This window comes from Myotis brandtii, unplaced genomic scaffold (genome assembly GCF_000412655.1).
Source record: "Myotis brandtii unplaced genomic scaffold, ASM41265v1 scaffold4459, whole genome shotgun sequence".
NCBI classification, from domain to species: domain Eukaryota; kingdom Metazoa; phylum Chordata; class Mammalia; order Chiroptera; family Vespertilionidae; genus Myotis; species Myotis brandtii.
The window spans coordinates 38810-50940 of NW_005367053.1; the positions used below are offsets into that span (position 1 = coordinate 38810).

Genomic DNA, 12131 nt, shown 5'->3' on the forward strand with positions numbered 1-12131 from the left:
TCTTAATACATTACAATAAAAAGAGAAGATGTGAGTGGGTTACATAAAATCCACTGGTGATAGATTTGAAAAGCAGGAGAAAGAAAAGTGGGAAACCTCTGGGACTGGATAGACAGTAAAATGAAAGATACAACTTCTTTTACATCGGTGGGTACAGGATAGTTAACAGTCAACAATTAACTCAATAACAGTGAGGGGATTTGTGGTCTCTACAGAGTGGTGCCCGAACATGAGGGGTACAGAAAAAGGAAATTATTTTCACATGCAAAGGTATGTTATCGTAGATGCAAAAAGACAATAGACAGGCTTAATTAAGGTGAAAATTGATCTTTGTCAGAGAAGATTTCTAGCTAGGATATGACTACCCACCATAAACTGCTTTTAGTTTAAAAGTTTTAATTTCAGATCATCCTCTCTGGTTATTTTAGGTCTCTGAATTTGTAAAGTTGCCACGAAGGCTTCCTCTTCCTCTGTATACCTTTATCCAGAGTTCCAGATGAGATGGTTGATGCTTGTTTAATTTCTATCTTTCTAGGACACCTGTCAAGGAATTATAAATTCACATCTTACTAAAGACAAATAGTTCAATGAAAACATGTTTGAGAACATGTGTACCTCCTTTGAGATGTCAAAGACATCTTTGGAAAACCCATGAGAAACAATTTATTTAGAAGTCATGAACTTGAATTCTCTAGCTTAAATCAATGAGAGGGAAATTTCTGCAGGGTGGAAGTCTACAAGAAATAAAGGCATCTTGAAAGGAGTCTGATTTAATTTGCATATTCTCTCTTTGCAACTGAAGTAAATGGATAACTTAGTGAAATTTAATTAAGAATTGTCCCTTTCCTCTCTTCACCTCTCTTCTCCCTCTCTTTCTCTACACCCTCAAACTCAGATACTAGTAAATCAATATTTGCTTTGAAAAGGCTGTTGCACAGTAAATCTGATGTGTATGTCACAAGACACATGAGAAGTTGCAGTGAGTCTGTGGATTTTCTTTTTAAATATTTCTAAATATTCTTATGCATCCTCTTAACCTGCTGTAAGTTGGAAATTTGTAAAACATAAGAGACACGAAATTAAAATAATCAACTTTCAATATAGTAAAAAAGCTCAGACCATTCAACAAATGGGCAAAGAAAATAGCTACTAAAAAAGGAATAGGAATAATCATAATACCCTAACACAAACTTGGTAGAATTAAAGGAAATATTTAAGAAATTGTATAGACTTTTTGTCTATAAAATAAAATTGACTTAATTATGAGAAATGATTGATTTTTAAATCAATGATTAATTTAAAAATCTAGACACTAGTTTAGAGCACTTCAATTTCAAGTTTGACCATTTTCAATTTGGCTTGGGCCCAGTGGTCGGCAAACTGCGGCTTGGCAAACCACGGCTCATGAGCCACATGCGGCTCTTTGGCCCCTTGAGTGTGGTTCTTCCACAAAATACCGACTTCTGCGCATGGGCCACAAAGTTTCAATCGCACTGTACGTGCGCGCCGCACGTGGTATTTTGTGGAAGAGCCACACTCAAGGGGCCAAAGAGCCGCATGTGGCTCGTGAGCCGTGGTTTGCCAAGCCGCAGTTTGCCGACCACTGGGCCCAAGCCAAATTGAAAATGGTCAAACTTGAAATTGAAGTGCTCTAAACTAGTGTAATGATGATAAATAGAATAAATTGAGTCTTTTCAGTTCACTGCATGTATAATCTCTAGTCCAAATCAATTTATGTATTGTCTTGATCTTGTTTTATAAAATGGAATTTTGGGTACTTGATAAAATCTTTGAGTTGGTAAAGCAACTTTTTCATTGGTCTCAATAGGATACTGAGGCGCAGCATCAAGAAATGCACTTACAGGCCAGGTGATTTGGCTCAGTGGAGAGAGCATTGGCCCTCAGACCGAAGGGTCCCAGGTTCGACTCCAGTCAAGGGCATGTACCTCAGTTGCAGGCTCGATCCCCAGCCCTGGCTGGGGGCACATGTGAGAGGCAACCAACTGATGTGTCTCTCTCACATCAATGTTTCTCTTTGTTTCTCCCTCTCCCACTTTCTCTAAAAGTCAATGTAAAAATATCCTTGGGTGAGGATTAACAACAACAACAACAAACAACTCCACAAATAAACAAAAAAAATGGATTATGAGGCCTTCATACTAAATGTGATAAAATCCATATCTCTAAGTTCTGTTGAAAAATACCTATGTGTCAAGGGTTCTTGAAAAAGAAAAAAAAAAGAAGAAGAAATGCACTTATAGCCCCATAAATCTTAAAATAGGATTGTTTCTTAGCAAGACTGGTCTCCTCCACTATGAGAGACAGTAAAACTTCTCCTTGACTCTAACCCTGCTTTTAATCCCACTGGGTTAATAAGTAAACCAGACTCAGTGGAAGAAATTGGCTACAGGCTCCTTACTACCTTCCCCACTTGCCTATGGATGCAGGGATAATAATTGGGCAGTTGCTCTTGGTGGCAGAAACTAGGTATGAGAAGCATAGATCTGTGTTGTTGGAAGCACACACTTGTCCCTTGCATTGGTTTAATCTCAACTAACAGACTGTTTCTCAATATTACAGAAGTAATGAGGAGTCTGACTGTGTGATCCCTTGTGTCTGACCACAGGAAATTGCAAAGGCCTTGCCTAGCAGGCCCTGTGTAGGAAGGCTGTTCTCTCCACATAGGGCAGTGATGGCGAACCTATGACACGTGTGTCAGAGGTGACACGTGAACTCATTTTTTTGGTTGATTTTTCTTTGTTAAATGGCATTTAAATATATAAAATAAATATCAAAAATATAAATCTTTGTTTTACTATGGTTGCAAATATCAAAAAATTTCTATATGTGACACGGCACCAGAGTTAAGTTAGGGTTTTTCAAAATGCTGACACGCCGAGCTCAAAAGGTTCGCCATCACGGTGCTGTCCTCTTTACTATGGTTGCAAACATCAAAAAATTTCTATATCTGACACGGCACCAGAGTTAAGTTAGGGTTTTTCAAAATGCTGACACGCCGAGCTCAAAAGGTTCGCCATCACTGACATAGGGCTTGGTGCACAGTCAATGCCTTGCAGTCAAGGACTCAATCCCCCATCCCGAGGGGGCATATCTGGATTCCTAGCCCAGGAGGCCTTTTGGAGACCTTATTGGGGGCCTCAGCTGAGATCCTTTCCAGTCACCTTTACTGAAATCTTTTTATTGGGGGGAGAGGGTTTGTCTTGACTACAACATTCTTCACTCCGACTCAGTATTTTCCATTCCTAGTCCTTTCTGCCTCTTTCTCTTCCTACCCCCACCCCACTCCAACTCCATAAAACTGCAAAGCTTTTTGTTCAGTGCTCCTTTGTAATGAGACACGATTTTCCCACCAGCACTGCATGTCACCTGATCCTGGTCCAGTGCTGGTCAATGGGGCAAATGGAAGAGTGAGGAGCCAGCACTACTTTCCTTTTTGGCTTCTTATACCATAACAGGTGGATAAAGGTTTGGCTATTACTTTCAATTTGGCTTGTTAGTCTAATTGACCACCTCAACATCCAGCAGCTCTCCACAGGGAAAGGCAAGAGTCAATGGATGCAAAGATGAAAAGAGAAGTACACATTCTTCGTGGTTCTAGGGTATGAGCCTTTTTTGGTTAAGTCAAAATTACAAGGTTAAAATTTATAACAGAGATCTTAACTTAGACCGGAATTAGGAGGGCCTGTAGGGGGAGGTCTCTGGTGGTACAATTGGTTAGCATAAGGTACTTTAACAGCAGTGTATAGGTAGGTGATGTTGTGGTTTAAAAACCTCAAGTTTTGCCCGGCTGGCAGGGCTCAGTGGTTGAGAGTAGATCTATGAACAAAGAGGTCATGGTTCAATTCCTGCTCAGAGCAGGTCATGCCTGGGTTGTGGGCTCAATCCCCAGTGGGGGGTGTGCAGGAGGCAGCCAATCAATGATTCTCTCTCATCATTGATGTTTCTATCTCTCTCTCTCCCTTCCTCCCTAAGATCAATAAAAACATATTAAAAAAATAAACCTCAAGTTTTAAAACCATCAACATTCTATATTGTTCATAATAACCACCATGGATCTGCATGGTACCTTCTGAGTTACCTCCCTTCCCATCCCATTTACCTCTGAATCTAAAGTAAATAAAGGAAATGATCATGGTGATGAAGACAGTCAGAACACACAGGATCACCGTGATATCTTCCAACCACATAGTATCCAATTGGAAATGTGGATCTGAAGCAGGAACTGAGGAGAGATGCAATAATTAGGAGGGTCACAGATTTATAATAGATTTGCTTTTCAAGTTCCTATTCCTCCATACTTCTGGGCTTATATGAGGGTGGGGAGAAGTAGGGTGGGTCCTGTGGATGATCCTGGAGATGAGTATACTTGGGCTCAGTCTGGAAGAGGGGGGTGTAGGCACAGATATACATTCTTCTACTCAAGAAGCATGACACTTGTTTTCTAGTTGGCCACAGTTTGAAGCATAAATAGACACTTTATGTCTTCATCTTTTTTAATGCCTTCATCTTTTTAATCTGGTGCTGTAGGCCCTTGAGAATTCTAGGCCTTGTCCAGCCAGTGTGGCTCAGTGGTTGAGAGTCAACCTATAAACCAGGAGGTCCTAGTTTAATTCCCAGTTAGGGAACATGCCCAGATTGCAGGCTCAATTCCCAGTAGGAGGCGAGTAAGAGGCAGCAAGTCAATGATTCTCTCTCATCAGTGTTGTTTCTATCTCTCTCTCTCCTTCTCCTTTCCTCTCTGAAGTCAATAAAAATATATGTACATATTTTTTTTAAAAAGAACTCCAGACCTTTTGAGAGGTATTGTGAAACAAAATAATTTACAATGAGCAGAATCTCTGAGATGGAGAAGATCTTACAATTCTCAAAGTCATCCTCTTATCTAGAGCAGAAGTCTCCTTTAAAAAAGTATCCCTTTGGGTGATTCTAAAGTAGAAAACATCCCCATCTCATAATATTGGTTAATATATATTGGGATGGGAGCACCATTACCAACAGTGAGAGTATCTGTTTCATTACTGGACAGCTATGCCTACTTTCCTATATTAACTGTAGTTTGCCTCCCTGATGGGATTGTTCATGGATTCCTAATGAAGGGGTTCAGAACAGGCCTCCCAGTATATAGTACTTTGGCTTGGGGATTATTTTGAGCTGAAGGCAACAAAAAATTTTATCTCTCCCTTAAAAAATTTAAATCAGGTCCTTGTCCATTATATGAGTTATTATCAGAGATAACCTTATGTGACAGTCATATACATCTCATTTTAGCTTTCTGTCTTGAAACCTCATGTATGTGGGCTCTCTGACTCTCTTATATGAGTAGGGTTCTTGTATATACAGAAGCAGTTACACTTTTTTATTTGTCCTGTTAATCTGTCTCATGTCTATTTAATTATTAGACCAGCTGAAAGAACTTAGAAAGGTAGAGAAAAATTTCTTCCTCCCCCAAATTTTCTATCTTATAGAGCAGTGGTCGGCAAACTGTGGCTCGCGAGCCACGTGCAGCTCTTTGGCCCCTTGAATGTGGCTCTCCCTAAGCCTTAGGAGTACCCTAATTAAGTTAATAACAATGTACCTACCTATATAGTTTAAGTTTAAAAAATTTGGCTCTCAAAAGAAATTTCAATCATTGTACTGTTGATATTTGGCTCTATTGACTAATGAGTTTGCCGACCACTGTTATAGAGAAAGACAGCCAAGATGGCGAGGATGAGGAAGCAGGGGTCAGGAAGTCTTAAATCCATGTCATCGAAATAACTGATAATATTGTTATTAGAGAAAACTTAGCGGCATTATGATTGCTGGTCTCAACTTTCATGTCATGAGGATAAATAAGTCAACATATTCCGTATGGTCTTAGACTATACAAATGGAGGGGAAAGAATTCACCTAACTAATATCTATTCCCCCCACCCTTATAATTCGAGAGAAATTATTTGCCCTTGCTAAGGTAAGAGATTCCTTTTATAAAAGTAATAGCATACATTTTTAAAAATAGCAAAATTGCTCTGGGTAAGTGTGCAAAAGAGTGAAGATTCAGAAAACTCTCTCTTGGTCACATACATCTATTTCTAACTATAATGTTTAGGAGAATTTCGAACCTCTTCTCATAAAGGATAGGAAATAATTTGAAACAAATTTGAAGAAAAACTTGGAAATAAAATAGTCCAAAGATGCTAAGAATATTTACTCAGAGGAGTGTGTGTGTGTGTGTGTGTGTGTGTGTGTGTGTGTGTGTGTGTGTGTTTAAATCTAAGCTGAGTTTTTATTTTATTTTATTTTATTTCTATATGACTAGAGTTGACTGTTGTTTAGAAGGCAAGTTAAGTTCATGGTGGGGTGCAAGTGAAGAAAGAATGGTATGAACTAAGGAGGGAAGGGAAGAAGGAGAATGGCAAACACAGGCAGCCCAGTTTTCCTACCAGATGAGGTCAGCAGAAAGGGATCCAGGGTAGAATTTCTAACTATTGTTAATAATAATGATAATAATAGCAAACAATAACATTGCTTGTACTATGTGCAAAGCCGGGTTAAATGATTTTGATGTATTGACAAATTTAATAAAAAATAACCTATAAAGTATGTATACAGTATCATCAATATTTAATAGATAAGAAAACTATAGTTCAGAGACTTTATAAGTAACATTCCCAAGTTCCCACACTTAATAGTATAACCAAGGAGGTCTGGCTCTAGTCTGGCACTGATTCTTGGAAAGATTCTTGGTGTACATTTCAAAGGTTTCACTGTGCATGAATTCCACAGAGAACAGGCACAGCGTATTGTGTCTGTTGGAGATGCAAATGCTGGCTACCTCTTTTTAGAAGAAACAATTATCTACATTTTGGAAAGCAATCTGATTTATTATAAAGTATTCAGAATAAGAGACAAGTGGTTCGAATCCCAGGAATAATCTTATTACTTGCTAGAGCAACTGAAAACAGTGAATCACATTTGATGTTCTTCTGTATCTGCATTTCCAAGATGGACAAGATGACAGACATTGCATAGGATGTTACAGAATTAAGGTATACGATGCTTGCAGAACTTTCTGGCAATGCATATTTGTTAAATGATTGATAAGTGACTTCAGGTTTGATAAGCACCAAGAAGGAAAATTAGTCCAGAAAAGGCAGTATAGAGTGGTGGGCTGCTAAATGAGATGTTTACAGAGGAAGCAATATCTTCAGCAGAAAGTCCATTTTACTAGTAAGTAAAGAGAAGGGTCAGTAGCATTTGGAGAAGAGGTTAGCAGATGGACCAGGTTTACTGCCTAATTATCAGGAGTTATCAGCCATGTGGGCAGAAACCTCTGCGATGACTCAATTTTAGGTTCTCAGTGAAGAACAGGCAAAAATAAAGTTTAATCTCCTGACTCATTCTTAAGGATTTCAAGTCAGTTTTGACAATGACAGAGACCTGCAGCCTATTCCTGGGGCTATGGGCTATCTCTTGGAAGCCTCATAAATCACTAAGTGTCCAGGCTATATTTCCCTGCAGTGATCTATTTTTACAAAAATGACTAGGCCTAAATCTCTCTCTTTTTATTTCCATTTGATTTATTTTCATAGAGGAGCAGTAAAATTGTTGAAACAGAAGGCAGAAGGATCTAATTTCCTTAGCTGGGACCCCGGCTCCACTATCACTTAACTGTGTAAGTGAGCTATTTAACTTCTTTGTGTACCAGATTTCATCACCAATAAAATCTAACTCAGTGAATAGTAAGTTCAGTTGACTCTTGAACAACTCGAGGGTTAGAGACATAGATCCTCTGCACAGTTGAAAATCTGCTTTTAACTTTTGACTCCTTCAAAATTTAACTACTAATAGCCTAGCAGTTAAAAATAGCATTTTTTAAAAACCAGAGCCTGTTGACCAGAGCCTTGTTGATCACACAATCAATTAACACATATTTTGTATATTATATGTATCATATACTATATTCTTACAATGAAGTAAGTTAGAGAAAAGATAATGGTATTAAGAAAATCATAGGAAGAGAAATCATATACACATATTTTATGTATTCATGACATAGCTCATTCTTTCTTATTTAAAAAAATATTTCTAGCCCTGACCTGTTTGGTTCAGTGGATAGAGCGTCGGCCTGCAGACTGAAGGGTCCCGGGTTCGATTCTGGTCAAGGGCATGTACCTTGGTTGCAGGCACATCCCTGGAGGATTGTATGCAGGAGGCAGCTGATCGATGTTCCTCTCTCATCAATGTTTCTAACTCTCTATCTTTCTCCCCTCCTCTCTGTAAAAAAATCAATAAAATATATTTTAAAAAATATTTCTAGGCTATAATGTTCATCAAGGCTATAATGTTCTTTAAATTGCCACAAATCTCCAAAAAGTTTTCCAATGTATTTATTGAAAAAAAATCTACATATAAGTGGATCCATACAGTTTAAACCCATGTTGTTCAAGGGTCAACTATATATTAATCTATGTAAAATCTGTAGAGCACACAATAAGTATGTAATATACTAGTATATTACCTACTATTATAACATTTTGCTTATTTCCTCTGACACGAATGGATGCGACATTTAGTTTGCTAATATGGTTAATATGCCAGATTCAGGTATGGACTTTCTTAAAGTATAAAAAGCACTTCCAGTCTGGTTTGATGTAAGGTCATTTGTGTCTTCATTTCACAGGAGAAAATTAATAAATAAAATCCTCCAAGTAATCAAGCCCTACTTTATGACTTCCACATCATGATGTTATGGCTATAGCTATATCTTCAGTTTATAATAAAGAATTACCTTACCTTGCTGCTCATTGCCTTACATATATAATTTCCAGGGGGACCTCAAAGATAAGAGCTGAGGGCACATGTCAAATGTGTTAGCTTCAGCTATCCCCCAACTTACACAATTATCTTTATAATTTCACACTCAAAGAAAGCCAGAGAGGAGGGAAATCAGTTTCATGTGCCCATGCACACCATGAAATTGATCAATATATGTGGGAACATATGAATTTATTTTGAGAAGAGGGTCCTTTACATAAGTCTCTAACAGAAATCTGTGACCGCCAGAAGTTTAAGATATACTGCACTACTATCTCCTCTAGGCTAGAAGTATGGAAATAATTGGCATATTTTCTTAGGTGAAGTGATGGAGGACTGGTGCTAATAAAACTAAAGAAAACATTTTCTTTCCCTAAGGGGCAGAAGCGTCAACAGTTTGTATCATTAAACCCATGAAATTCAGAAGGCTGGCATCCAAATCCTGTGACATGAGGTCCAAGTGTTTATTGTTCCTGTAATTCAAATAAATACCACTCTTCTTTGGTTAAATATTTTACCAGAGACTGGGCAATTAGAAAAGGAAATATTTTCTGGAAGTTCCCACCTTTTTGATCCCACATACCTCTGCTTTTGTGATGCAAATAAGAAATGAGTGAGGCAATTACACCTATTGAAAGCAGGATTATTATGATGCCCACTACTATAGGGTTTCTCATTTTGCGGAGGCAATCTAAAGAAAAAAAAGATATAATAATCATTGGTTATTGCTGTGGAGGTACTTTGGATTGGGGGAAAATGCACCAAGAAAGCAAGAGCTATATTTTAATGCCATCTCTCTGTATTAATTTAGAATAGGACTAGGGGAAAATAAAAGAATGGACTAAGATGCAGTCTAAAGGATCTAAAGGACGTAAAGGTTCTAAAGTCTTAGGTCTAAAGGTGCTGATGACCAGGACAAGAAGCATAGCTGTTTCCAGGATGGGACAGGTTTTTGGCTGAGGCTACAGAGACCTGGAGAAAAGCAACTCATTTTTCTTTTTCTCCATCCGGCCCATCAATCAATGTGCATGAGACAACTGTTGTGCACTGGTCATTATCATTTTATCCAGATTTGAAAGAGGCCAGAAGGAGAGCTCTGGAGACCTCTGTGTAAGAATCTCATGCAGCAAAGGGTGTCAGACAACATATTGTTTAAAATCAGATTTTATATCTATATATCTATAACTATATCATTATAGTGTCATGGGCTATCTAGTCTTCCCATGAAAATCTTCTATGGTGTGGGAGCTCACTACCACGGGTGGTGCCCATTCTTTTGCTGGAGAGTTATAGGCACAATTTTACTTAGTGGTTAAATTATCACATACAAATATTTATGAGCATTATGGTGGCATAACAAGTCCTTTGTTTTTGTTTCCTCCATCAACAACAAAATTTATCACCTATCTACAACAGGAGGTGGGAGCTGTGGGGGACAGTGCCATACATCAAGGTACCTAGAAGGAATCTTGCCTACCTGTGCATCCATTAGGCAGACAGTCTTTGGTACAGACTCTGGAACATACAGAAGACCGTGAACTGGATCCATCCTGCTGTAGTTCTGAAACACATGTAAAACATGGACTTAAGTGGTTAGCTACCTAAGAGAGAACCTTGTGGAAGTCCAGGTTTCCAGAGAAGAAGAAAAAAAAATGTGGATGCATTGGAGTACATAAGAGGACCAGCTCGACGCCTCTTCAAGTAGGACCAGCTTAGGGCTAGAAGAGATGGCTGTGATTTCTCCCTTGGGTGATGGGAGAGCCAATGAGTAAATGCCTGGCTTTCCCAGCTGTACAGGAGGCTTCCAAAGAGACTCATTTATCTCTCAGAGTATCTACTATATTCAATGGGAAGCTCCATGAGTGGGGGGATGGAGGAAGGAGCAGATCAGGAGACTGCATATATGATTTAAGGAGGGTATTAATGGGATATGGTTCTTGCTGAATGCATTCTGGATTTCCATCAAGAAGCCTGCCTATGAGCTATGGGGAAGGCCTAACCCAAGGATCTTCCAAATTGGCCTGCCGGCATGCCCAGCACACCACATGCCAAATCCACACCTCCCTTCACTTTGTGGTTGGCTCCTTGTTCCTGCTCTGGAGGGGAGCAGTGAGAGCAAGCACTGGTAGATATGGAGCATGAGCAGAAATTGGGCCAGGGTGTGTGAGATAGTGAGAACTGTATAGCCACCTTCAGGAAAAGAAGGGAGACAGAGTAGCCAGCATTGTGTGCTGTAAAATCAAGAGAAGATATACAAGCTAAAGAATCCTGCCATAAAAGGGTGCAAGTGTGGAGCAGGTGTATCCATACAAGGTCTGAGAGAGCCTCAGAATCTACAGCAGTTGCAGTCATGCACCTGATAAGGGGTTAATATCCAAACTATACAAGGAATTCAAACAATTCAATAGAAAAGAATCCATTTTAAAAATGGGCAGAGGATCTGAATAAACATTTTTTTTCAAAGAATACATACATATAATGAACACATACATGAAAAGATGCTCAACATCACTGATCAACAGGGAAATGAAAATCAAAACCACAAGGAGTTATCGCCTCATACCTGTTAGAATGGCTATTATTAAATGACAAGCAATAACAAATGCGGACGGAAAAGGGCCACATGCTAACCTGATAAGCTCACGGAAGGCCTGCATGGCGGCCTTGCAAACTCAGAGAACTAAAGTAATCACAAGGGATGGTCTGAAATTAAAACTATTTAAACTAAAAAGCAGTTTATGGTGGGTAGTCATGTCCTTGGCTGGTATCTTCCCTGACAAAGGTCAATCTTAACCTTAAGTGGGCCTGTCTATTGACTTTTTGCATCTATGATAACATACCTTTGGAATGTCAAATTAATTTTCTTTTTTTTTTGGACCCCTCAAAGCACAGGCACTGCTCTAGAGTGGAGACTACAAATCCCCTCATCGTCATTGTTATCATGTTCCTTGTTAACTTTCCTGAACGCACCTGTGTAAAAGAAGTGTGTCTATCATTTCACTTTTCATCCAATCCTAGAGGTTCCCCCACTTTGCCTTCTCCCACCTCCCTCATCTGTCACCAATGGATTTCAGGTAACCCACTTACCTCTTCTCTTTTGATTGTAATGTCTAAAGCAGGGTGCAGAACTGCCATTTTCTGGGGCATTTTCTCAATCCTTTGAGATTTTGCTTCCTGGCAATGTCAGTTTGGCTCAAATAAACTCATAAGAATTCTCTACAGGTCTGAACGTTTCTTACGTTGACGGTACTTTCGTGTGTCTCAGAGATGCTTCTGAGATGATAAGAGATTCTGCTGTCCAGAGAGCACAGACA

General features: G+C 39.0%; 1 protein-coding gene across 1 annotated transcript; it reads right to left on the reverse strand.

Moving 5' to 3' along the window:
- Window positions 1-379: 379 nt before the first annotated feature.
- Window positions 380-11474, reverse strand: LOC106727543 (selection and upkeep of intraepithelial T-cells protein 1-like). The gene is made up of 5 exons (XM_014546423.1): window positions 11381-11474; window positions 10295-10378; window positions 9401-9508; window positions 4121-4243; window positions 380-540 (listed from the first exon to the last, which is right to left on the reverse strand). The coding sequence occupies exons 1-5, from the start codon at window positions 11472-11474 to the stop codon at window positions 524-526; spliced, it is 426 nt and encodes a 141-aa protein (XP_014401909.1). The 3' UTR covers window positions 380-523.
- Window positions 11475-12131: the final 657 nt, after the last annotated feature.